The following is a 27,995-nucleotide window of genomic DNA, read 5'->3' as shown; positions in this document are numbered from 1 at the left end:
TTGGCTCACTACCTCTTGGCCCTACTTGTTCGTTCTGTTTGCCCCATCCTAGCACTACTCAGCATCCAAATACCTCCTCTGGAAGAAGTCTACTCTGATCTCCCTGGTTTATAAGACTTTCTTCCTCAGATCCCACAAAAACTTTTTCGGTGCTTAATGTATTTTTTAGGCAATATTTAATATTTTCGCAGTTTATCTGTGTATCTTAACCTCCTAACAGACTGTGAGTTCCACATGGGCAGGGACCATGTGTTAGACTTTTAACTTCCTCAGTGTCCTACACATACTAGGTAGGTCCTAGTAAATGTGTGTCGAATCAAGGAATCCCCTTGCTGGACTGTGAGCTCCACAAGGGCAGGGACCATGTCTTACTCTGCTCAGCACAGGGCTCTACTCACATAAGTACTTAATACATGTTTGTAGAAGGAAAGAATCCCTCTACTAAATAATGTAGGGCAAGGGGTCTTATCTAAAAACAAATCTAAAGAAGCTTTATCTAAGCTTTGTGTCTATCCCACTGCCTGGTATAGGGTTCTTTATATAGCAGAACCTCAATAAGTATCTGTTGAATGAAGGAATGAACTTCCAAAATTGTCCAATCTTTTTTTTTTTGGTGGGGCAATGAGGGTTAAGTGACTTGCCCAGAGTCACACAGCTAGTAAGTGTCCAGTGTCTGCGGCTGGATTTGAACTCAGGTCCTCCTGAATCCAAGACCAGTGCTTTATCCCCTGCACCATCTAGCCGCCCCCCAAAATTGTCCAATCTTGAGGAACACTAGAGTATTATGTCTCAAGGCTATACTGCACTATGGGGAAGACAAAGGGAGAGAGAATTTACTGTGGCCTATAGTGGTCAGGGAAGGCTTTCTGGAAGAAGTGGGGGTAGCATTTAGCAGGAGGAGCTGTTTCTGTAAGATGCCCTAATATCTGTCCAAGGCTTTTCCCATCCCTTCCATCTCCCACCAGATCATGGCAGGATCTAGTCTATAGCCCTTTTTGTTAGATAGGCCTTGAAGAAGCCTAGTAAAGCTAGGCATCAGGAAATCGAGGACCAGCGAAGTAAAAGGACCTGCCCAAGGTCACACAGGTGGGCAGGGAAAGAAGGAGGTGATAGGAGAGGCAGAATTCTTTAAATTCACGTCCTCTGACTCCAAAGCCAGTGCTCATCCAACCACAATGCCTCTGTCAGAATTTGAACCCACATCTTCCTGCTGGTGGGGCTGCTTGCCTCAAGACTCTCTTTACTTCAATCCATTCTCCATTCAGTCACCAAAGTGACAAGTTGTACCTGTCACTGTCCTACTCAGTGACCTCCAGTGGCTCCCTATCACTTCTAGGATCAACTCTTAAAATGCTCTGTTTGGCATTCAAAACCCTTTATAACCTTGTCCCCTCCTACCTTTCCAGTCTCCTTCCATGTTACTCCCCACTTTGACCCAGTGATCCCGGCTTCCTGGCTGCCCATGAACAAGACACTCCATCTCTCAGCTCCAGGCATTTCTCTGGTTGCCCCCATGCCTTGAATGCTCTCTTTCCTCACTTCCCCCTACTGGTTTCTCTGGCTTCTCTTTTTTTTTTTTTTTTTAAGATAGAAATACACATTTTTATTCTTAATGTGCCAAAAGGAAAATCCCTACATCTTCAGATCAAAGGATGTGTGTATGTATATGTGTGTGTACGATTAATACTACTTTGTTGATGTGGGTTTACAAAGCTCTTAAAATATCCAGATCCATTCTTATTAGATGATTCAAATACCCTTTTAGGTTTCATTTACAATGAACAGACATCAGAAAATCTCTTATGATGAAACAAAATAACTTTTTTTCTAAGACGATTTTTTTTTTCATTTTAGTCCATTCTTTCAGGACTTGCACTCCTGTGAGGACTTCCAGAAGGTGAGTGGCTTCTCTTTGGAGATGGTGATTTAGACTTTGATTGGCTGCTTCTAGGTCTTGAAAGAGACCTGGATCTGGATCGAGATCTTGAATGGGATGATCTTGACCTTTTTAAAGAACCTGATCGAGACTGGATTGAAGGAGATCTAGATCTACGTAGAGATGTGGATCTTGGTCTCCGAGGAGATGCAGATCTTGACCTCCTTCCACGGCTCCTGCTTCGTGAGCGAGAGTATCTCCTTCCTCGGGATCTTGAATGAGATCTAGATCGTGACCTGCTTCTCCTTCGCCGGCTGTAGCGGTGACAATCATAAGCATAATGACCTTTCTCGCCACACTCATAACATCTGTCATTAGGATCAAATGGACAGCGTGCAGGTGGTCTATCATACCGAGATCTTCGTGGCAGGCCTGTTGACAATTCAACTCTTACACGGGAACCACAAATCACCTTTCCATCTAGTCCTTGGACTGCATCTTCTGCATCTCTTGGGTCTTCAAACTCCACAAAGGCAAATCCTGGAGGATTTCTGGCAATCCATACAGTTCTTAAGGGACCATAATAACTAAAAGCTCTTTCTAATTCTCCTTTGCCAGCACCAGTTTCCAGGTTGCCAACATATACTTTGGTCTCTCCTCCATATCTCCCATAGCATGACATGGTGTCTGCTTTTCGTGCTCCCTACACTTTCTAATAACCTAATCTGGTTGAGGTGCTGCTTGCCTCTACTGGGTGGTTCCAGCAACTACTGGGAGTCCTCTTCCTTCTTCAGGGGGCGAAATGCAGAGGAAATATTCTTTCTATAAGACTGGTGCCTGAAGAACTCTTAAACTTGAGAAATTTTGAATTTAGGATTATCCAAGGAGATAATTTCTAAGGCTAAGAAATTCCATTCTGGGGAATCCCAGTCTCTGACTTATTCTTCCAGGTATATGTTGGTCAGGACTCAAGTGTGTTGCACTCCTGATGTTGGAATATCCTCCTGGCTGGGGACTAAAAATACTGTGGAAGAGAAGTCTTTGGTCCTTGGTCTGTACAAATGGTGCTGAGGGGATTCTGAGGCCTTCTGCTGATGAGAATGTTGGATGGAAAAGCCTTCTGTCAGGAGCCAGGCCAATGTGGATATAGCTGTCGGAGTCTGGACCGAGGGGAACATGAAGAGGCGGGGCTCCCGACCGCTGCAGTTACCCTGGATTCACTTCCGGCGGACCCAGGCGGAAGTGGCGGTGGAGCATGGTGGGAGGGGGAGAGGAAGGCGAGGGCAGGGCCTCTTGGTGGGGCGGGGAGGGGTGGCCCTCTGGCTTCTCTTAAGCCCCAACTAAGATCCCACCTTCTACAGAAAACTTCCTTCCATTATCTCTGTTCATTATTTCTCATTTATCCTGTATACAGCTTGCCGGTACATATTTATTTGCTTGTTGTCTCCCCCATTAGATTGTGAGCTCCTTGAGGGCAGGGGCTGTGTCTTGTCTCTTTTTAAAAAAAATCTCTAATGTTTAGCAAAATGTTTGGCATATAGTAGGCAGTTAATAAATTTTACTGATTGACTTACTCCAAGCCCATTAGAAATACAGGATATATATGTATGTATATATGAAATATACAAACCATACCATATGTGTAACTGAAAATGAAGTGTATTAGGCATCAAGGTTCCTCCTGGGCTCAGGTCTGGGTACCATCTGCCTCTTGTAGGGCCCAGCAGAAGCTCGTGTTAATGGTGCTGGGAGAGGGAAGATGAAGTACACAGCAGTGCTGGGGGTAAGAATTGGACAGGGAAAGGAAGCTAAGGGAAAGAGACCTGTGCCTTCTGGCTCAGTGGGCAGAGCTGTCCTTGGCACTCCCATCTGTGTCTGGGGATTCCCAGCTCTGGGGGACTGAAGGGGATGGCACTGGCTGGGCCTGGGGGCTGCCCTGGCCCACACCATGTCAATCATCAGACTGCAAGAGGGAAGCTTTCCCAGTTCACTTGTTCCCTCCTTCCCTCCCTTCAGCCAGCACAGAACGTAGCCAGTTATGAGCTGCTAATCCCTCCCATCAGCTCTGGGGATAGCTTCACTTTCTCCTGACCCTGTGGCTCTTTCCTCATAAGTTTCAATGACTAGTGAAGAGGTGGGAGGAGGTCCCTAGGTCATTCCCCCTTCTTTGGGCCTCAGGTTATTCCTCCACAAAGTGAGGAGGTTAGAATGGATGTTTTTAAAGTTACCTTCCAGTTCTAAATCAGGACTTAGTTTTCTTATATGTAAAGTAAGAGAATTGGGCTTTAATGGTTTCTAGGGTCCTTTCTAGCTCCGAATCCTAGGATTCCAGGACAGAGCCTGAGAAAACTTTCACGGAGATGTTCCACTGGGCTCTGATTTCATCTGCTCCTCCAGTTGTCCTGGAGGGCCTAGTGCCAATAGCCTGGGTCTCTGGCCACTTGGGAATGTCCATACCTGCAGGAAGGGAGGGAAAAGTGTTGGTTCCCAGCTTTCTCCTTTCAGTCAGCAGGGAGGAGGGGACAGAAAGGGGGGGAGGGCAGGTCAGCTGAGGCCGGGGGCAATGCTGGATTGAGTGGTTAGGGTTGAGCCAGGGCCTGGCTCACCCGAAACCATCCACCTGTCATAGGGTAGCTAATTATACCCAGGCTGGGCCCCATGCCAACTGGCAGGTGGCTCCCAAAAAAGGAGGAGAAACCATGTCACCCAGAGGCCTTAGGCAAAGAAGAAAACAGACCCTGTCTAGTCCTGAGCCAACCCCCTACCCAGGCTACTCTGGTCCTGTTGTGGGTGTGCCCTGCTAGGCCTCAGGCAGCTATCTGTATGGGCTGTACAGAGAGGGACGCCTGCATGAAACAAGCACAACAATGTCTCTACAGTACTTGGAATGAAAGGGTAGCATCATTGGTGAACTTTGGGGACCGAGTGCTGGAGCTCAATTTGATTACAGAAGGTGATGGATGGAAGAGTCTTCAGAGGTTCAGTCCTATCCCTCCCAGACCCAGAGAGAAGTGATTTGCCCAAGTTGTAATGAATCTTAAGCCACAGGGAATCCCACCCTTTTCCTTCTATACCACAGTGCTAAAAAGAACACCTTTTTGGGTGAAAGGCCAATCCTACCTTTTTATTTTTACTCTCAACCCTCCCATAGAGCATAATGTCAATGGATGTCAGCATTCTTGAGATCCTCTCCTCATCTAAGCTTGATGAAATATTCTTTTCACTTCAGAACTCCTCTTCCCTGAAGCATTCCCAGATCTCACCAGCTGAAGTTATTTTTTTCCTCCTCAAATTTCTTGTAACCCTTTGTCAAGATCTTTCCTTGGCCCCTTCCCTGTCTCCTCCATACCCCCATCTCTGTGTACTTGTTGTATTACCCCCTGTTAGACTATAATAGCTCCTTGGGGGCAGGGGAGGTATTGCTGTCATCTTTATCTCTGGAGTCTATTACTACAGCCCCCTGCACATAAATACTAGGCATTTAATGAACATCGGTTGAATCAAACTGAATTGAACTGCATAGTGTATTGGAAAGAACATTGGCTAGGAATGAGACCCGAAATGGAATTTGCTACTTAAGAGCTTAGGTAAGTCACTGACTCTTGAGGGGCCTCAGTTTCCTCACCTGTGAAATGAGAATGAACTAGAAGGGCACTCTTAAGGTATTTGTGGCTCTCAAAACTTATGAATCCATGGACTGAGCTGATAAGAGGCCCAATCAGGCGCCATGATATATTGATGGAAGTAGAAGAAATGGGAGAGAAGGTGTTTAGGGATTAGGTGCAGCTAATTAGAGAATATAGGTGCAAAGCAAGCTGAGAAGCCAGAAAGCTGGAGACTTTGTGCCACATGGGCATCAGGAAGATTTAAAAATTAGTGATAGGAGAAAGCCCTGGGTCGAGGGCAAGGTCCTCTGTATGTGGTTCAAGCAAAAGCTATAGTTTTGGGAACTTGCAGTTGTTGGCTAGGAAGGCCAACAGCTCAGGACAAGGTCATTCACACATCCATGTTTAATCAGCTGTTAGACTCCATACCACCATTTCTGAGAAGGCCTCCCTAAGTATTTGGTCCTTTCTATGCACTTCTAAAGTCTTCAGTGTTTGTACTGCAGTCAGGCCAATAGATGTTGTTCTCTTAATTGTTGCCCATGTTTATGTTTAGTCTATCAGATTAGATCAGGAGCTCTTCCTGTTTTCCACTTAGCATTTACTACTACTAGGTCTGCCTAGATACACAGTACACAACTGTGGGTAGACTGATGCTATGTCTTGTGTGGGGAGGGCAGTGGGGATTGGGGTATGGGTGGCCTAACCTTTACTGAGGACACAGTGAAAAGGAGTTTTGCAAATGCCAAGGAAAAAGACTTTCTGTCTTTGAGGGACTTGGGGATGGGGTATAGCCTGGCTGGCTCATGGGCCTTTACTCTTAGCTCTGTGACTGACCTTGGGGTTGGGGATAACTGACAGAGGTCAACGAAATGACCAAGGAATCATTTTGTCCTACTCAACCCAGTTTATCAGCTCTCCAGGTTCTGACTTTCAAACTTGCTGGCTCTGGTACTCTTGCTAACAGTAACCTAGAAATCATCTCCCAGAATACCATCTTTCCTTATTACGGTATGGCAGCCAGGCCACACAGGCAAGAGAGTAGTTTTCATCCCCTGTAAGGTAAGGAACATTAGGCCTCTGGGGTCATAGGCAACAGTACTTCCTACTTCTCAGGGCCCTCGCATTCCCCATGGCCTGAGGTAGCAGTTCAGGAAACAGTTCTATTCTGATATTCTAAGGGTTAGTTGACACTTTGATGGGATTTTACAGTTTTAGCAAGTCTTTGTATCTCCATTACAACAATTCTCATGCTCCCAGGGTTCACACTCAGTTTAGATGACAAGTGTATGGGATTTTACAGAGTCTCTGTCCTTCTAACACAATTCCCATTTCTAAAGTGCTTTAAGATTTCTAGTAGAAGTACTATTCTACAAACACCTCTTAAGTACTTCCTATGTGGAGCACAATGTTGGGTGCTGGGAAGGATACAGAGTTTATTCTAAAAAAGGAACTAGAGGGGGCAGCTAGATGGAGCAGTGGTTAAAGCACCGGCCCTGGATTCGGGAGTACCTGAGTTCAAATCCGGCCTCGGACTCTTGACACTTACTGGCTGTGTGACCTTGGGCAAGTCACTTAACCCCCATTGCCTAAAAAAAAAAAAAAAAAGAAAAAAGAACTAGAGGGGCAGCTAGGTGGCGCAGTGGATAGAGCACTGGCCCTGGAGTCAGGAGTACCTGAGTTCAAATCCGGCCTCAGACACTTAACACTTACTAGCTGTGTGACCCTGGGCAAGTCACTTAACCCCAATTGCCTCACTAAAAAAAAAAAAAAAGGAACTAGAACTTGAACCAATACACTTGAGACTGAATCCAAGACTGACATGCACTAGCTGTGTAAATCACTTAACTTCTTCTTTGAGACTCAGTCAAGGAAACTGAGGTTCAGAGATGGAAAATGTCCTGCCCAGGACAACATGGCTAGTATTTGTTAGGGCCAGGATTTGTACCATTCTGCCACTGAACATCACAACAGCTCGGTGAAGAAGGTGGGACAGGAGTTATTATCCCTATTTAACTAATAGAAAAACTAAGGTCCAAGTATGGAGTCCAAGATTACTAGCTGGGCACACAGTGAATGTTTCATAAGGTCAGGTGAGGTCAAGAACTAGGACAAAGGAAGGACTGGTATCTACCCTATCTACCCTATCTCTCCTTCCAGTCGAGCAAAATCTCAGCTCATGGTCAGCTGGGACCCTTCTCTCTTTCTGATTTGAACAGTTCAAAGAGACATGGAGAATAGTGAATTCCTCATACCTCTCCCTTTTTAGTAATTCTAACAGTTCCTATTTCTTTAAGGCTTTTAAGTTAACATAGGGCTTTCCCCACAACAACCCTGTGGTATTAAGTATTAACATTCTTTTGTTTTGTTTTGTTTTAGTGGGGCAATTGGGGCCAAGTGACTTGCCAAGAGTCACACAGCTAGTAAGTGTTAAGTGTCTGAGGCCGGATTTGAACTCAGGTACTCCTGACTCCAAGGCCGGTGCTCTATCCACTGCGCCATCTAGCTGCCCCAGTATTAACATTCTTAAACTGAGGTTCTGAGAAGTGAAGTGACTTGCCAAGGAGCCCAGAGCTACAAGACAAAGAATGTTTATTAAGTGCTTGCTGTGCATAGAGCCTCACATTAGGGGATGGGGAAGACAACAAAGTTTAGATAAGGAACCTGCTCTCAAGGAGCTCACAGTCTAGCAGGGAGATAAGTCAAGCGCCAAGAAAGCTACTCTGCCTTAGAGCCGGGATTGGGAAGTCCAGCATTCTTTCCACTAACCCATGCTAACGCCAGGTCTAGCATCTTTGCCTTCTGCATTGTCTATGCTCAAACTCAAGCTCATGATCTTGTTCCTCAAATGTGCCATGCCCCTGCTGTTGGTCATTTATACTGATGGGACCATCATTCCCTCAGGCATGCACTCTTGAAATCTTGATGTTTCAAGCCTTCCACTAATCCTTCAGACTGGTGACACTGAAAGTCCTACTGATTCAACCTTAGAAATGCCTTTTGCATCTATTTCCTCCTTTGCCATTTCCACTGCCACACCTGGGTTCAGCCCTTCATCACCTCTGGCCTTTACCATTGCAACAGCCTGACCAGTCTGTCTCTGTCAAATCACTGTAAATGATTGTGTTCATCTTCCTTCCCTAATCCAAAGCTTTCAGTGCTCTGTCATATACCAAATAAAGTAGACATTCCTCAGTCTGGCTTGCAAGGCTCTTTAAAAAATTGACTTCTCGGGGCAGCCAGGTGGCGCTGTGGATAAAGCACTGGCCCTGGATTCAGGAGGACCTGAGTTCAAATCCGACCTCAGACACTTGACACTTACTAGCTGTGTGACCCTGGGCAAATCACTTAACCCTCATTGCCCTGCAAAAAAAAAAAAAAATTGACTTCTCATTGTCACAGCACCCCAGGGTGGGGGGGAAGGGGCATCCAGCCTCTCAGATCCTTACAGGTAGGCTCTGTGTTTCCTCCTTCAAATGACAAGTTCTAGGAAGGCAGGGACCTTTTTCCTACCCCAGGAGTTCCTGAGGGCAAGGCTGTCTCATCATCTCTATCCCTTCAGTATCCCACTCAGTAAGTACTCACTAGGGATGAATGTCTGACTCACTGACTCACTGCTGCCTCTCTTCCTTAGGGAACAGGGTCAAGGAAAGGGCATAAGAGGAGCCATCTGGAGTCCTAGGGGTCCAAATTCTGCCCCTTGTGGCCACAGGTGGGCAGTGTTCTCTACATGAGAGACCAGAATTCTACTTTTGAACTGGAAGGGCTCCTCTCATAGCATTTCCCAGATTGAATTTTGTCAGAGGCCTTCCTTTCCTATCCTCCAACCCCTGCCACAACCCCTCTAAATGTGAGGTCCTAGAGGAAGCCAATACATCTCTTCTCAATCAGTACTACCCCAAGACAGGTGGCTGGAGATCACAGGATCACAGTATTTAGAGCAGACCCAGCTGAAACTCAGCAGATATTCTGGAGCCCAAGGCCCAGTGTAGTCAGAGGCGCTTAATGCATGTAAACCCGGCCAGTATGGATTTTATTTTATTATTTTTTTTAAAGAAAGAATTCACTTACTAATCAGTTTGTTTGACTGAGGATATCTGCTTCACATTATAGAAGAAACAAATTAAGCAGCTAATATAGCGCCCGGAAAACATCTGTTATACAAAGCCAAAATTAAAGAGAAACAAAATTAAGCTCCCTTTGTGGCTGGTTTTCATACAGCTGCACCGGACTATAAAAGAGCTATCAAAGGAAGTGCCATCCCCATCCATCAGTGAAGTGTGCATGGTGGAGCTCGCCAGACCCAGCCCACCAATGGGAACTGCTTTTGGGGAAGAAAATCCAGAAACTCACAGAAGTTACAGCTCAAACTCAACTCCCAAACTGGTGAGAGCTGCACCAATGAGCTAATCACAATGGCAAGGATACTCAAGGATAGCTGCTCCATTACTGAATGAAAGGGCAGGCAGATGCTTACCCAGCAAGCTTTGGGACAGAAACCTATGTGGGCACAATGGGTTCTTAGCTGGTTCCAGGAAAATGTGATATTAGGTGAAATAATGTAAATAGGGTAGTTAGGACACTCCCCCCCACACACACACACCTTGCACATGAAAAATGTGCAACTGAGTATAGAACTTGTGACTTTGTGGTGAAGTTTGGCTTGAATGCATTAATAACAATAATAAGAGATTTCCCACTTCTGTGGTGCTTTAAAGGTTTACAAAGTGCTTTCCTTAACAACTACCAAAGAGTATTATTCCCATTTAACAAGGAGACTGAAGCTTAGAGATGTTAAGCAACCTGACCAAAGTCACACACCTAGTAAGTGTTAGAGTAAGGATTCAAACCCTGATCTCCTAAGTCCTGCACTCTTCGTGCTACAAAATGATGCTGTTAGGGGATAAACATATTGGGTGTTGTGCCAGTCTGTGTATGGGAAAAGAAAAACAGGAGATACCCAGGCCCATTCTCAGTTTTCGTTTCAATGACTAATTAACCTGGTGCTAATAAGTAATAATTGATAAAAAAATAACAAATCCTCCTAATCCCACCTCTGCCCTACACCAAGGATAGTGGTATTTTTGGGAACATTCCTACCTCAGACCTTACAAGTTACAACATCAGAAATATTTTAAACATACAATAGTAGAATTGCCACCCACAGTGGCAAAACGTGGCTCTCTGTAACATCCTTCACAGCTTTTAGTTCTATCTTCTGGAGCAACAAATAGGCCTTTGCTTTTCCAGATGTTTGCCCTTCTGATATTTGAATACTGTGATCATATGTTACTCCCCATGCCTACTTTCTTCTTCAGATTAAACATTCCTAGTTACTTTAAACAATCCTCTAAGACGTGATTTTTAAATCCTATCACCTAAGTTCCGGTCACTTCTTTTAAACATGCTCCATTCCGTTCCTGGGACTATCATTTTGCTCACTCTAAAAACTAGGTTTCTATTAAAGCAGCCTATGATTACCTTAGCTTTTTTGGTTGTATTGTTACACTGTTGACTCAGAATGAGTTTGCAGTTCAGTTAAACTCCAAATTTTTTTTCATGTGTACCAAGGTATAGAAGCTCTTATATAACATACCATAATAAATTCCAAATAGCTAAGTATTTTACATATATCACATCATTAAAATTATGAGATGACATCTATATTATGGATGTCGTATCTTCTACAACTATGACTGGGGGAAGAATTCATTGACTACACAAGAGAGCAGATTATAAAAGACTAAACAAAATTTTGATGAAACAAAATTTAAGTTTATGGAAGAACAAAATCAATGTATCTAGAGTAAGAAGATATGAATTGGGGAATAAAAATTCCTTTGTCTCAAATATGTCTGATAAAAGTCTGAAGTTCAAAATCTATAGGGACCTGACACAAATCTACTAAGACATATCCCAACAGGTAAGTGGTTAAAGGATACAAACAGTATCAAAAATGTTCAAAAGGACTATGGTTTGGGGCAGCTAGATGGCACAGTGGATAGAGCACTGGCCCTGGATTCAGGAGTACCTGAGTTCAAATCTGGCCTCAGACACTTACTAGCTGTGTGACCCTGGGCAAGTCACTTAACCCCAACTGCCCCGCCAAAAAAAAAAAAAAAAAGAACTATGGTTTGCCCATGACAAGCCTCTCCCATCCCGAACTCATGCATTATCCAAGTCATGTATAAGAATGTTGACTGGAACATAGCTGTAGACTGAGTCTAGTGAACATCACAACAAACTCCCTTTTGTGCTGACGCAGATCATATTTTTTGAGTATCTTTATTCAAACTTTGGTGAATATCCAACCCATATTTTTCAGTGCTTTTCCACAAGGATGTGATTGTTGCTGAATGCTTTACTATTATCAAGATGCATTCTATTTACATCATTCCCCTAATATACCTATAGAGTAGATCATCCCTAAGGTCTCTTCTGATTCTGAAATTCTATGATTATGTGAAATAAAATTAATTTGGTGTGTTTTGGTCTTAGATAAGCTGGCTCTTTCTTAGTAATCACTACCTTCTTCTCTAGATGCTCACAAACTATACGTTTAAGAAATGTCACAGAATTTTGCTAGGGATAACAATGAAAAAGAATCTCAGGCTGTTCTGTACAATCTGGTTCTCTCTCTTCCTGCAATTCAGAGGATGTGGAATTGGGCAAAAAAGTTCATTTTGTGGTTGGCCGGAGCAAACTACTTCAGGAAGGTAAATTTACTTTTTATCATTCTGTCTTCTCTGGAGAGCCTCAAGGGTCTATTGGTTCCTTGGGTTTCATCTATTGGTGGTTTTACGATCAGCACCACATCGCTACATCTTTAGTTCAGTGCAGATCACTGAGAGCTAAGTGGATACAACTTGAGACAGAGGTCTTCAGTAGAATATGATGTTCTACAACTGTGGGTGTCGTGTCTCAAAAAGACATCATAAAACAATAGTTTCTGGCTGGGACTCTGAGCTGATTTGCCACTGCAATGGATCCAGAAGTTACCTAATTCCTATTGCTTACCTTGGGAGCTGTGTCCTAGAAGTCTGTTGCTTACTGCCCCTCAGGGCAAAAGTGATTTTTTGTAGACACCTGCACTCTTTTAGGGGACACCCTGCCACCAGATTTCTGAATCAAGGATCTTCACAGCCTACCACCTATCCCAAGGTTAATTAGAAACTCTGAGGGTTACATGGTCTCAGCAATAGGGTGGTATGGTACATAGAACACTGGACTTCAGGTTAGAAGACCTGGGTCCTAGTTCCTCCTTGGGTAAGTCAATCAACTTCTGAACTGCAGCTTCTTTATCTGTGAAATGGGGATGATGATTCTTGTACTATTTACATTACAGGGTACTTGTAAAGAAAGTGCTTTGTAATCATATCTCATATGTATAAAGTTATCTGTTAGTTATCTACCCCATTAGATTGGGAGTTCCTGGAGGGCAAATACCATATCTTTTTCCCTTTCTTTGCATCTTTAGTGCTTAGCACAGTGCCTAGCACATAGTAAATGATTAAGAAATACCTGTTTACTCACTTTCGAGGCACTCTATTACCCCTCTAAATTTTTATTTTTAAAAGAAAATGTTACCTTTTAATGAAAATATCAGGCCAGAGAACTACAAAGCTCATCAAGATGTTTCTTTCAGGCCATATAGCCAAGCCTAGTCAATTATTCCCTCCCTGAGATGATGTTTTACCCAATCCAAATAGAACTCACATAAAATAGTCAGGGTGTCTCTGAATAAGGCAAACAGCTGTGACAGATTTTCTTATATAGCAAAGCAGCTACAATACCTGTCTTTCCCCTTTAGGTTTTTTCTCTTGAACCAGAGGCCAGCAGGGAAGGGAAAGACTTCTGAGAAGCTTCACTTTTCTGAAGCTTTAGGTGTTACTAAAGGGCACTAGGAAACTCCACACTGGATTCAGCTAATCAAGTCTGACACTGGTAAATCCTTATGTCAGCAGACTGCTCTTGCTGATGGTTTCTTAAAAACATCTAAACACACTTCTTCTGGTTCCTTGTTGTTTAAATATATTAACACATTTCCTTTCTTCAGCCTCAGCCCCACCATATCCTATCCCCTATATTTTTCTTTTTAAATTCATTTTTTCCCTCCATTCTGAATTCTTTCCCTCCCATCTGCTCCTCCTTCACCCAGTGAGAATGCAAGAAAAACAAAACTCCTTATAAATGTGTAGTCAAAATGTCTGCCTTAGCCAAAATGCTTCAATGTACAGTGAGTGCTTTACTTCTCTGTCTGGAGGTAGGTATCATGTTTCATCATGAGTCCTCTGGAATTGTGGTTGTTTCCATTGTGTTGATCAGAGTTCCTTAGTCTGTTAACATTGTTATTATTGTATAAATTGTTCTTCTGATTCTCCTCACTTTACTCTATCAGTTTATATAAAAATTCCTGGATTTTTCTAAAAGCACACGCTTTGTCATTTCTTACTCTGACTCTAATCCTAAATCCCATCATACACACACACACACACACACACACACACGTTTAGTTATTTCCCAATTGATGCCCAACCGTCCCACCCCCACCCCCGGCTTCCTGGGCTAAGTTTCTAATTCTTTACCACCACATAAATAACTGCTATAAATATTTTTTGTATATACGGGTTCTTTTCCTCTCTCTTTAAGCTCTTTGGGGTATTGACCTAGTAATAGTATGGCTGGGCCAACAGGTATGCGCTGCCTAAAGCTGTTTGGGTTACAGTTCCAGATTGCTTTCCAGAATGACTGGACCAATCCACAGCTCTACCAATAGTGCACTGATGTAACCTGTTTTCCCATAATCCCTCCAGCATTTCTAATTTTCCTTTCTCCTCTCCTCTGCTTTTCTGAAAGTCCTCTTTTTCATTAAAGTCCCATTTTTTCCTCTGAAAGATTATATTCAGTTTTCCTGGGTAGGTGATTTTTGGTTGTAAACCCAATTCCTTTGCCCTCCAGAATATCATATTCCATGCCCTCCAATCCTTTGATGTAGAAGCTGCTAGATCCTGTGCTATCCTTACCATGGCTCCACAGTATTTGAATTGCTTCTTTCTAGCTGCTTGCAATATTTTCTCCTTGACCTGGGAGCTCTGGAATTTGGCTATAATGCCTGGAAGTTTTCCTTTTGGGATCTCTTTCAGGAGGTGATTGGTGGATTCTTTCAATTTCTATTTTACCTTCTGTTTCTAGAATATCATGGCAATTTTCCCTGACAATCTCTTAGAAGATGATATCTAAGCTCTTATTTTTTTATTTATTTGGTGAGGCAATTGGGGTTAAGTGATTTGCCCAGGGTCACACAGCTAGTAAGTATCAAGGGTCTGAGGCTGGATTTGAACTCAGGTCCTCCTGAATCCAGGGCCAGTGCTCTATCCACTGTGCTACTTAGCTGCCCCATAGCTCTTATTTTGATCATAGTTTTCAGGTAGACCAATAATTTTCAAATTATCTCTCCTGGATCTATTTTCCAGGTCAGCAGTTTTTCCAAGAAGATATTTCACATTGCCCTCTATTTTTTATTCATTTGGATTTGCTTTATTGTGTCTTGGTTTCTCATAAAGTCACTAGCTTCCATTTATTCAAATTCTTAGGCAATTATTTTCATCAGAGAGCTTTTGTATCTCCTTTTCCATTTGGCTTTTCAAGCTGTTGACTTTTTTCTCATGACTTTCCTGCATCACCCTCATTTCTCTTTCCATTTTTTTCCTCTACCACTCTAACTTTATCTTCAAAGTCCTTTTTGAGCACCTCTACGGCCTGAGACCAATTCATATTTTTTTTTGGAAGCTTTAGATGTAGGGGCCCTGACACTGATATCCTCTTCTGAGGGTACACCTTGATCTTCCTTGTCACTAAAGAAGCTTTCTATGGTTTGCAACTTTCTCTGCTTGCTCACTTTGCCCATCTTTTACTTGACTTAACTCCTTAGTGTGGGGGTCCTGCTTCCAGATTATACTGTCCCAAGCATTATGAATTAACAAGGGACAGTATCTTCACTCGCCTGGCCTTTTCTCTGGTCCATATATAACCCCAGGCCAACTTGCTAATTAATCAGACAACAACACTTTAGTATGCTATTAGTCGTTAGCTCTGATGAGCCTGCACCCCTCCCTCACATGGGCCACCACCACTCAAGGTTTCTTCCTGGTTTCCCACCGGGGTAGGACATTCAAATCCTCCCTTTGCACCTTCATACACCCTTGTAGGCTCCCCTCCCCATCCCGCTCTAGCGAACTGTTCGGCCCTCTCACCAGACCATGAGCTTAGTTCCAGAAAATGCTGGCATTGCAGCTGATTTGGAGGCTGGGGGGGGGGGGGAGAATTTCTCTGGCCTAGCCTGCCTGTGGCTGGATCTGTGTTGGCACGATCCCAGGGCTGGACTGCATTCCCAGCCCAGCTCTCTCTCCTGCCAAACTTCCAAGCTGTCTTTGGCTGGAAAATAATTTCAGCCATCTTTTTTGTGGGTTCTGCTGCTCCAGGAGTTGTTTTCTGGCTGGGATTGGCGTTTTTTGGGAGTAATTCTGTTAGGAAGTCTGAGAGTTTACTGCCTTTCCTCTGCCATCTTAACTCTGCCTTCCTTTCCTTTCCTTTTCCCTTTCTTTTCCTTCCCTTCCTTTTCCTTTTATCAATTCTATCAATCTGATGAATGTAAGATGGTATCTCTGAGTTGTTTTAATTTGCATTTTTCTAATTGTTAGTGATATCAATCAATCAATAAACATTTATTAAAAGTGTCTACTACGGACCAGGCACTGTGCTAAGCATTGGGGACATAAAAGATGAATATATCTATAATTGTTGGGAAGTTTTTCTTGTTATCAAGCCTTAATCAGCCCATTTGCCACTTCTACTCATTGCTCCTGAGTTTATCCCCTGGGGTCAAATCGAACAAGTCAAATTCTTTCTCCACAGCTCTTCAAATACTTGAACACAGCTGTAATTTAAGATTCAATCCAGTGCTCTAGTCTCTCAAGATTCTTTTGGATCCTGACTTGGTTATCCACTGTATTAGCTATCCCCTTAGCTTTGTGTTATCTGCAAATATGATGAGCATACTCATTGACAAAAATGTTAAACAGTACAGGACCCAGCACACAGAACCCTAGGGTCCTCTGCTGAAGACCTCCTGCCACTCTGAGTCTGAAACATTAATAACAACACTTTGAGTCCAGTCAACCAACAAGTTCTGAAGCTATTATTATTATTTAATCCACATCTTTACCACAAGAATAGCACAGGATATTTCATTAAAATCTTTTCTAAAAATCTAGTCAAATTCTTTTTATAGTATTATCTCATCTAAAAAGACAATGAGGTTATGCAGGCATGACCTGTTCTATGTGAGTTTAAGCTGACTCTCTGTAATCCCTGCTTCTTTTGCTAGATGTTCACCAATCATTTCTTTAATGCCTGGTACATAGTAGTTGCTTAATATTTATTGATTTAATCTGTCCTAGAAATTTCCAAGGAACTGAAGTTAACCTTACTGGCCTATAAAATAATAAACAAATATCTCCTTTTAGCCTCACAATAAACCTGAGGTAGGTGCTATTATCTCCATTTTACAGATGAGGAAACTAAGGCAAATATCAATTAAATGACTTGCCCAGGGTCACATAGCCAGTAAATGTTTGAGAATCTGAAACCAGGTCTCCCTGACACCAAATCCAATTTTCTATCCACTGCCTATAAAGTCTGTATATTCTTTTCCAAGGTGTTTCAAATATTAGTCACAGCAGTTCATTCTGTACTATGGTTTATCTGGGCCAGACAGAAAGATGCTCTCTTACTATGTTCTTATTTACCTTGGGTCATTTCCAGTATAAGGTCATTTTCCTTGGCAGAGAAAACAAAGTAAGAGTTGAGTAGTTCTGCCTTCTCTCTGCTGTCAGTGATCATCATCCCGCACACCCCAAGCCAAAGTCCTGTCCTACATTTGAGCCTCCTTTTTCTCCTAATAGAGCTAAAAAACATCCTGGCTTCCCTCAAAACCCTCAGTTCATTCTGAACATTAACATTCCTGATACTGTTTTTAGAGGAGCATGCCACACCCTTATATTCATCCTCTGTTAACTGTCAGAGGTTTAATAGGTAAATAAGAGGAGGCAATGCTTGGTTTCCTTATCCGTAAAGTGAGTGGAATGGTTGAGATGATCTCTAAGGCCCCTTGATCACCCTAATTAAGCCTTAGGACTGTGCAGGTGCAGATAAGGGAAATAAAACACTTTCATTTTATTATTTTATTCTTAGTATTAATATGTTTATCATCATAATAATTTTGATTATTTATTGGGTATATATTCACAGAGAGGATGTGTCCCTTGTGTTCCTCATCAGGTCCATGACACTGGGCTCAGCAAGGCTACTTTTCATTTTCTTCTACTTTCCTGGCCAGCCTTAGCTCATTCTGAATGTCAGCTTTTCTGACACCATTTTTACAAGATTATGACTCATTCTTATATTCATTCTTTTTTTTTTTTTAAGTGAGGCAATTGGGGTTAAGTGACTTGCCTAGGGTCACACAGCTAGTATTAAGTGTCTGAGGCCAGATTTGAACTCAGGTACTCCTGACTCCAAGGCTGGTGCTCTATCCACTGCGCCATCTAGCTGCCCCTATATTCATTCTTTGTTACCTGGTCTTGCTTCTGTCTTCTAAGTAAGTTGGTGTACATCACTAGTACTGGTGTGCATCTGTTTGTCTTTTCAGACATTTCAGACATCTCATTTTTTCCCTCCCTCATTGGGATGGGACTGTTTTCCTTTGTTTCTTCAGGTTTCATTATTGAGCTTCTCTCCCTCCTGTTCATATTTCTAAACACCAACACTGGCTTATCCTGCCTGCTCTAATCCTACCAGTGTTCTGCTAGATGAGACCACACAGTTGTGCTGACTGGGTCCACAATGTTACATGACAATCCTTTGGTATTTGGTTCTAGTCTCATCTCAGGTCACCCTTAACACTTTTTAATTTTAAGGGGAGGACCTCATTTCAGACTTGACAACCCTAATTCTACAACTCAAATCTCATCTCTCCTCCTTTGCTCTAGTCTTGCAGGAAAAGATGTTCTTGTTAAGGCCAAACCCTCTACTTATGTTCCCAGATCCCAACCTCTTTCTCCACTGCCTCCTTCTCTGTTACCTAAAAATGTTCATAGCTCCTCATCCTTAAAAAAACTTTCACTTGGTCCTCCCATTCCCTCAAGTTATCATCTTATATGATTTCTTCTCCTTTTCACAAACTTCTACAAAACATCATTTACATTTGTTAGCTCCACTTTCTCACATCATACTCCTCAAGTCTTTCAATCAGGCTTCTCTCCCAGACACTCTGTCTGTGATGATCAACAATCACTTAACTGAAAAATGAAATAGCCTTTTCTCAGTCTTTACCTTCCGTAATGTCGATGTTCATAAGAAGAGGGGGACCAGGGGTTACCAGCTAAGGACTGGCTTCTGAGAGAGGAAGGCACCTGCCCAAGGTCATAGAGCCAGTCAGTAGCACAGCCAGTACTACAACCCAGATCTTGTTATTTCCTTTTAGCTAATTAACTAATCTTTCCCCTCTTTTTAGTCAAATAAAATGTACCTTCCTTTCCTAACTTTCAATTTGCTTTGTTAGTTTTTAAATTTCATTTTTTGGTGGCTTTTTTCTAAAAAAAGGGTTTCTTTTTCATTCTTTTCTTTCCTTTTTTTTTTGGTTTATTCTAGACTTTAATTCTTTGATTGACGCCCCTTATTTACTCCTTCATTAGTCTCTGTAAAGTAAAGCTTCCTACCCCTATTCTGAATTCCCTCTTCTAAACAGTTTCTATGTCACCAATGTGTATATTTCTCCTTGGGTTCCTGCCCCACTTCCACTCCTTTTTGTTGTAACTCACTCTGACTGTGCAGTTCATTACTTTCCTTTTCTCCTCCCCACGATCCTTATTTCCCATAGTCATGAAATTTCTCTGGCTCCATACCCTTTTACTCTTCTGGGAATCAGTTGTTCCTTGATAGGAGCTTTGATTTTTCCTACTCTTGCAACAGGGTGCTGCTATCCATAGAGACACTATACACCCTCAGAGGGAGGTATCTTTAAGCACTAAAACTCTGCAGATTCTACCCATTGTAAGGTCCCCCTTTCCCATTTGAAAGTATCTTTCTCCCCTTATAAGAGTGTTTCCCACTCATCTTCTGTTTCTACATCCACTTTGCTTTTCCGATGTACTAAATTACCTCTTTAGGGGGCAGCTAGGTGGTGCAACAGATAAAGCATAGGCCCTGGAGTCAGGAGGACCTGAGTTCAAATCCAGCCTCAGACACTTGACACTTACTGTGTGACCCTGGGCAAGTCACTTAACCCCAATACCCTCACCAATCCCCCCCTCCAAAACAACCCTACTTCTTCAAACAAGGATTAAAAGGGAGGAATTAAAGGGGTAGGTAACTTTTTTTTGGGCGGGGGGTAAAGCAATTGGGGTTAAGTGACTTGCCCAGGGTCACACAGCTAGTAAGTGTTTAGTGTCCGAGGCCGGATTTGAACTCAGGTCCTCCTGACTCCAGGGCTGGTGCTCTATCCACTGTGCCACCTAGCTGCCCCAATTATAACTTTTTAAAAGGAAAACTTCTCAACAATATGACCCATCCACAAGTGGGTTAGGCTGCCTCTAGAAATAGCAGAATACTCCCATTATTGGGAGTCTTGAAGCAGAGACTGGATTGGCCAATTTGTGGAGGGAATTCTTGTTTTTTTAAAGACTGAATAACTTCTTTTTTATCATAAATGTATTTTATTATTTTCTAGTTACATGTAGAAATTGTTTTCAACATTTGTGCTTTTTTGGGGGGGCAGGGCAATGAGGGTTAAGTGACTTGCCCAAGGTTACACAGCTAGTAAGTGTCAAGCGTCTGAGGCCGGATTTGTCAACATTTGTTTTTATAAGATTTCTTGTTCCAAATTTTTCTCCCTCCCTCCTCTCCCTCCCCCCTCACCAAGACAGCAAGCAATCTGATATAGGTTATATACATACACTCACATTAAACATATTTCTGCATTAAGACTGAATAACTTCTAAGGTCCTTTCCAACTCTGGGATTCTAAGAAGTAGGGGATGGAAAGATGATGAGAATTTAGGTGTAGTCTGTTTATAAGAAAACTTACATGTAGTCAATTTAATATTCTTGGAACTGCTCTCTCGTTTGATAATGGGAAAATAATTGTGAATATGTAAATATGTACATTATGCAAATTCCTGGATTTTGAGCTGGAAGAGAGCTTAAGTGATAATCTAAAGACCTAGACTTATGCTTGGCCTCAAAAGAGAGAATTAGGATCAATTGGGAGGGGTGGCAGTGGGATGAGTTACAGGGAAAGAGATATCAGGTCCAAATAAGGAAGAATTTCCTAAAATTTCTAGCTATCCCAAAGTAGAATAGTCTAGCTTAGGGAAGTAATGCATTCCCCATCACTAGAGATAATCAACCAAAGGGGGAATGACCAATTTTTGTCAGTGTTGTAGAGGGGATTACTCTTATGGTCTCTTACTTGATCTCAGAGCATCCCACACAACATAGTAGGTATTTATCCAAAGGTCTGATTATTTATTTTGATCTAATAAAATAAAGGCTAAGTGGGAATGGCAGTCCATAGAAGAGGAATGCAGGTCCAAGGATAAAGAATAATTTTGTATGGGGGCAGCTAGGTGGCGCAGTGGATAAAGCACAGGCCCTGAATTCAGGAGGGCCTGAGTTCAAATGTGACCTCAGACACTTGAAACTAGTTGTGACCCTGGGCAAGTCACTTAACCCTCATTGCCCTGCCCTCCCCCCTCCCACTCCCCAAAGAATAATTCTGTGACAGGATTCCCTAATGTGTGCAGTAGCACACTTTCTGATTGAAGAAAGAGCTGGACCTATAACAAAGGGATGAACCCATGACTTCTCTTGGGGGATCCTCACTCCCCCAACAGGGTTACTTTCACTGGGATCACAAGGGAAGGGGCAACCAATAGCTGCTGCTCGAAACAACTACTCCCTCAGATACAAAAGGAAACCATCAGAGAAAACAGAATGTCAGGATATTCCAGTTCTCCATTGATTTGATATTGGTTTTCTTTTGAGCCCTGGCAGTTTTTTGAAGGTAAGGTCCTTCCCTGAAAACAGCAACTGCTCTACTTCTGTTTTCATCTCTGTAGAGCATAGCACAATGTCTTGCGTATAATAATAGCACTTTAGGTTTTGCAAAAAAAAAAAAAATCTGTGCATAAGTCCTGGGAGATAAATGTTACTAACATCCCCATTTTACAGATGAGGAAATTGAGACAGACAGAGGTTAGGTGATTTGACAAGGATTATTGCAAAGCTAAAGTGTCTGAGGGCAAGTCTGAACTCGGTTCTTCCTGACTTGAGGCCCACTACTCATTCACTGAGTCATTTTGCTGCCTCACAGTAGGTACTTAAAGTCTGTTGAATTGAACCAGTCTCTGCTAACATATTACTCCCACATCTCTTTCGGTCCACATAGGACTGAAAAATAACAATGCATTTCCCTTTAGCCTCTTTGACTAGGCACACTGAAGGCAGAAGGACCTGCTTGTGTGTGCTTGTTACCCACCACAGGAAGAGGAAGCTTTTACCTATGAAATGTGGTATTCACTCTGCATTTATTAAGCACCTATTATGTGTAAAGTGAAACAGATGCAAAGATAAATATGAAACAGTTCCTATCCTCAATAAGCTTCCATAGAAGAGCCAAGGCTAAGAACTGGCAAAGGAGACCAGAGGATTTAGAATTGACTGTAAAGGTCATCTAATCCAGAAGAAACTGAGGCTTAGAATTGGGCTGCAGGGCAGCTAGATGGCGCAGTGGATAGAGCACTGGTCCTGGAGTCAGGAAGACCTGAGTTCAAATCCAGCCTCGGACACTTAACACTTACTAGCTGTGTGACCCTGGGCAAGTCACTTAACCCCAATTGCCTCACCCAAAAAAAGAATTGGGCTGCATCTGTTAAGTGCCCGCTATGTGCCAGGTACTGGGAAGCCAAAGACAAAATGAAATAGTCTACACCTTCAAAGAGTTTACAATGGATATGGGGAGAGGTGAGATGATTTGCTCAAGGTTGCTCAAGCAGTAAGAGATAAAGATGCGATCCAAATCGAAGTCTTTTGCCTCCCAATACACATTGTACATTGTCTTCCCACCTCACCAGGACCTGGGGACAAGTGTAGGAAACCAGTTATACACATTGAAGACTGCCCAAGAGGAGAGGATCTATCCAATAAAATCCAAACCACAATTACCACCAACAATAACAATAGCTAGCATTTATATAACATTTTAAGTTTTGTAAAGAACTTAAAAAATATTTTATTAAGAACCCACTATGAGGGCAGCTAGGTGGTGCAGTGGATAGAGCACTGGCCCTGGAGTCAGGAGTACCTGAGTTCAAATCCGGCCTCAGACACTTAACACGTACTAGCTGTGTGACCCTGGGCAAGTCACTTAACCCCAATTGCCTCACTAAAAAAAAAAAAAAAAAAAAAGAACCCATTATGAGCAGGATACTACGCTAGGTTCTAGGGATATAAAAGGAAAATGAATGATTGAGGTTTGTTTTTTTTCTTGGACATTTCCAACCTGTCCCAGGTATAAATAGCATGGCATTATGGTTGGGTATGAAGGGAAAACAAAGTGTTAGCCTCCTGGCCAACACCCCAGTGGAATCCTTTTCTAACATCGGTTACGTGCTGTGCTACTGGTGGTTTCTGCTCTGCCAAGACACTGATCTGGTGTGGCAAATTGTACTGTTATAGACTTGGACTACAACTAGGAAGTCAGGACTCTGCCAGTGTCTCACTCCATGGCACCAAACACAGCCTCACTTTCCCAAATTTTAAAAGGGGGTGATAATTTCAGACTTGTCCGCCTTCAAGAGCTGCTGAGCTAACAGATAAGAAAGAACAAGGAAAAAAGCAAAAGTATTAGATGACGGTGGCTAACTTGTTACTTATTACATGACCCAGTATGTGAGAGTGAGCATTCATTTCTAAAAGGTGAGCTTTTCTTCAGCTCAGAGACTCCTGGCTTCAAAAGAGTTGGTTCATTGGAGCCTTAGAAGGGAGTGCTGGAGAACAAGAACACTCTTACTGTCACTTCTCCTCATTCATTATTAATGACAACAGAAGACGGACACTCCTGCTCGGTAGAGCAATGAGGAGAATTTTCATTAAAAACTCATCACCTTCATCTGGGGGCAGCAGGGGGGGGGCCCCCTCTGGCCAGGGCCCACCGGCTGGCCAAAGGTTGGGCTTTGTCTTCCCCAAAGTCCTGGAAGAAATTCTAAAAAGTACTTAAGATGAGCCCCTGGCAACAGTACATGATAAATTATAAATCATAATGGATTTCACTTATAGGGTTATAATAAAATCAAAGAAGGAGCCTGTTTACTGGAGCACAGTGTGGGGGAGGGCACCAAAGTGGACACTGGAACCAGGTATTTAAGTCTATATGGCCAACAAGGGACTGGGGAGGGGAGTAGGCCAGCTCATCTACCCCAGCACAGGCTGCTGAGCTCTCTTCCCCCCGGTGCTGGAGGCAGATGGTGGGTCGGCAGCTTGGACACAGAAACACTGAATGATCTGAGATTTACTCCTATCCTAAATTATTCACCAGAAAAGGGACCACGCATCTTTAACAAGCCATCGCTTTATGAAGCAAGGTTAACAATTTCACTTGATTCAGTAGAATATTATAAACTCTCTGGGGCCCATTTGAAGACTTCTACTTCAGGCAAAAAGCATGGACTCAGCACTTTTTATATTATTTAGAGAATAAAATTAACCCTCAAAGGCCCAGGCTGCTACTTCTCCTCCCAAGTTAAATATGGCCTGCTCAGCAATTTCCTCCCATATATAATTACAAGCTGCTATCCATCATGTGTAAGAGAATGCTTTTTTGACACGCTGAAAGTGACGCAGTAAGCACTTCTACTAATAGAATAAATATTCTAAATATCTCTTTTATATTTTCATCCAAATTGGAATATTTTAAAATAATTGTCCACAGCTTCTTGGTGTTTCTCTCTCTCAGTAAACACCAGCTACCTTGTTTGGTTTGGGGCAAAACAACTTCTTCAACTGAATCCTTGCCTCCTTGCTTCCCAGTTTTGGGACTGGCTAATCCCACCCCTAATCCTCCATCCCTCTATCCTGACATCCCTAGGCCTGGTGAGCAGGATATTAGGTTAGGAGGATTTTATCCTGCTCAAGAATCTTCACAGGCTCCCTACCATAGTGAATAAACACTTCTCAATATGGCTTTCAAGACTCACAATCTAATACCATCTTCCCTTTATCTCACCCCTCCCCACCTCTCTCCAGATTAACCAATGCCTCAAATTCAAGATGCCCTCTGCTAATGTCTTTAGTAAGTCAACAAGCATAAGTACCAGGGATACAAAGAACATTTAAAAAAACCAACCCAAAACCCAGTCCCAGCTCTCAAGGAACTCATTGTCAAATGGGGGAAGCAACATGCTAACAACTACGTACAAATAAGATACATGTAGGATAAATTGGAGATAATTTCAGAGGAAAGGCATTAAGGCTAAGAATGATTTAAAAAGACTTCTTGCAGAAGACAGGAATTTAGTAGGGACTTGAAGGAAGTTAAGGAAGCCAGGAGGTAAAGATAGGGAAGGAAAGAGTTCTATCCAGTAAAACGCTCAAAGTCCAGAGATGGAGTATCATGTGCAAGGAACAGCCAGGAGGCTTAGGCCACTGGATGGCAGATGATACGAAGGGGAGTGAGGTGTATGAGACCAAAAAGGTGGGGAGGGGCTAGGTTATGAAAGACTTTGAAAGCCAAACAGAGGATTTTAGATTTGATCCTAGATTTTCTTCAAGGGGTTAGGGTTGGGGTAACATGGTCAGACCTGTGTTTTCAGAAGATTACTTTGACAGCTGAGTGGAAGGGGGAGAGAGACCTGAGGCAAGGAGATCAGCCAGAAGACTACTCCAATAGTCTAGGAGTGAGATGGTGAAAACCTGAGCCAGGGTGGTGGTTGTGTTAGACAGGGAAGGAGTAGAAGAAAGATATTATGAAGGTAAAATCAGAAAAAAAGGAAAAAAAAGGTAAAATCAACAGGCTTTGGCAACAAATTGGAATGAGAATGGCACACAGGTTGTGAGCCTAGAGGAATGCAAGGATAAGGGTACCCTCCCTTGACAGTGATTGGGAAGTGAGGAAGAGGGGAACGTTTTGGGAGAAAGATAATGAGTTCAATTTTGTACATACCTATGGGACATCCAGTTTGAGATGTCTGATAGGCTGCTGGAGATGAGAGACTGGAGGTCAGGAGTGAGGTTTAGCCTGACAAACAGATCTGAGAATATCTGTGTAGAGATAACTGAAACTATTGGAGCTGATGAGATCACAGAGTGAAATAGTATCGAGGGAGAAGAAAGGAGGGCCCAAGACAGAGCTTTGGGGTATAGTAATGGTTGTAAGTGTGCCTTGGATGAAGAACCAGCAAAAAAGAACTTTGAGAAGGGGTATTTAGATAGACAGGAGAACTAGGACACAGCAGTGTAATAGAAACCCAGAGAGAAGGGAATATCAAGGAAAGGAGGATAATCAACAATGTCAAAGGCAGCAGAGAGATCAAGAAGGATGAGGATTGAGACAAGGCCATTAGATTTGGCAATTAAGAGATCATTAGCAACTTTGGAGAGAGCAGTTTCAAATGAATCATGAGGTGGGGAAGCCAGCCTGCAGAGGGTTCAGAAGAAGTGAGAGATAGTGAATATAGATGGCCTCTGCAAAGAATTTATTAGCTACAAAGGGGGCGATATGAGACAAGAGCTAACAGTAATGGATAGATCAAATGATGGTTTTTCAAAGCTAAAGCTGGTCCCATCATATTCTAGCATTTGGATCTACTGAAGGTTTAGCTTGGAGGTCACTTCTTCTTTGTAAGTTACATCCATCCCTTCTCTCTACTCACACAGTACCAACTTGTTGAGTCTCTTTAATCCCACACCTGGACTACTGCAATAACCTCTAAGTTATTATTATTAATGGTCTCCAAGCCATCCTCCACCTAGCCAATAAAGTGATTTTCTTAAAGCACAGGTTTTGTAGAAGCTTCAGTGATTCAGCATGTCCTCTGATCTTTAAAGCCCTTGGCAACAGTCTCTTGATTATTTCACCTAGACCAGTCATGGCCCCGTGTCATTCCCTCTCACTCACTATATTCTAGTCAAACTGTTCCCCAAACTGTTCTTCAGTCATGACAGTCCATTGCCAGGTTGTTGTCCATGCCTCCAATGCTCTCCTTCATCGCCACCTCTTGGAATCTCCAGGTTCAGCTCAAGAAGCAACTCCTTGAGAGAAGGGAAAATTTTGTCCTTGTATTCTCAAAGCCTAGAAGTGCCTGGTATTTTGTGAGCACTGGATAAATGCCTGCTGAATAGAACTGAATTCCCTCTTTGAAGGTGTCAGGTCCCATTTAAATTTAAGAACTCTTTGTTAATTGATCATGTGCAAGGTGCTGTAGCCTGCTATGCACCTTTTCTTTTCTGACATAAAGTCAGGTGTGCATGGGTCCTGGTGTTTACAGTCACTGGAACACTGGGTTCAAGTTCTGACTAGGCCACTGCCTACCTGTGTGACTTTTGATATGTTCCTGAACTTCTCTGGCCACAGTTAGTTCTTCTGTTAAATGAAGGGGTTGGACTACATGATATTCTAAGGTCCCTTCTAGAGCGAAATCTATAAAACAATGTCTTATAATTAACCTTAACAATGGCCTGCTTTTCTATACCCTTATATTTTACAGAATACCTTCCTCAAAACAATCCTGTGAAATAGAGGTGGTAGTGGTGTTCAGGTGTTTCAGTCACATCCAACTCTTCATGACTCCATTGAGGGTTTTCTTGCCAAACATACTGGACTGGTTTGCCATTTTCCTTCTCTAGTTCATTTTACAGATGAGGAAACAGAGACAAATAGGGTGAACTGACGCTGCCAATAAGTGTCTGAAGCCAGATTTGAACTCAGGAAGGAGTCTTCCTGATTCCAAGCCCAGTGCTCTATTCACTGCACCATCCAGTGAAGGTAGACACTATTACCTACCTCCATGGCAGCTAGGTACAGTGGACAGATCTGGAGTCAGGAAGATCTGAGTCCAAATCTATCGACGAGTATACCTTCTCTTTTCTAGACATTATATTGTTCTTACTACACAATTAACTAACAGTGTATTGCAGACTACTCAAACCTACCAGTCAGTTAATTAATATTAAGCGCCTACCATGTGCCAGGCACTGGGAAAACAAAGAAAGATAAAAGATAGTCTCCTCAAGGAGAACAAGCAACTAACAATGTACAAAGAAGCCATATACAGTATACACAGGAAATTGTTGTTGTTTGTCCTTCATTTCTCAAGTGGACCAATGAATCATAGGGTGATATCTTGACTTGTGTGAATTGGATTTAAGTGAGGCAGTGTTTTGTGAAGTTATCAGCCTCA

The 27,995-nt window shown here is 42.6% G+C and overlaps 2 protein-coding genes across 5 annotated transcripts in view; both read right to left on the bottom strand.

The window, feature by feature from the left end:
• Window positions 1-27,995, bottom strand: part of ZC3H3 (zinc finger CCCH-type containing 3) — a 589,081-nt gene that overhangs the window by 114,767 nt on the left and 446,319 nt on the right. The gene's annotated exons all lie outside the window — the stretch shown is intronic.
• LOC122728368 (serine/arginine-rich splicing factor 7-like) lies at window positions 1,596-3,092 on the bottom strand. The gene has a single exon (XM_043966922.1). The coding sequence runs from the start codon at window positions 2,556-2,558 to the stop codon at window positions 1,851-1,853; it is 708 nt and encodes a 235-aa protein (XP_043822857.1). The 5' UTR covers window positions 2,559-3,092; the 3' UTR covers window positions 1,596-1,850.

Source organism: Dromiciops gliroides, chromosome 1, assembly GCF_019393635.1.
Source record: "Dromiciops gliroides isolate mDroGli1 chromosome 1, mDroGli1.pri, whole genome shotgun sequence".
Lineage (NCBI taxonomy): Eukaryota > Metazoa > Chordata > Mammalia > Microbiotheria > Microbiotheriidae > Dromiciops > Dromiciops gliroides.
Note: the sequence above shows the minus strand (reverse complement) of the source record. Positions and strands in the feature narration are given on the sequence as shown.

Bases quoted from the DNA above. Each gene is read 5' to 3' on its own strand.
- LOC122728368 (XM_043966922.1), bottom strand. From the start codon at position 2,558: ATGTCATGCTATGGGAGATATGGAGGAGAGACCAAAGTATATGTTGGC.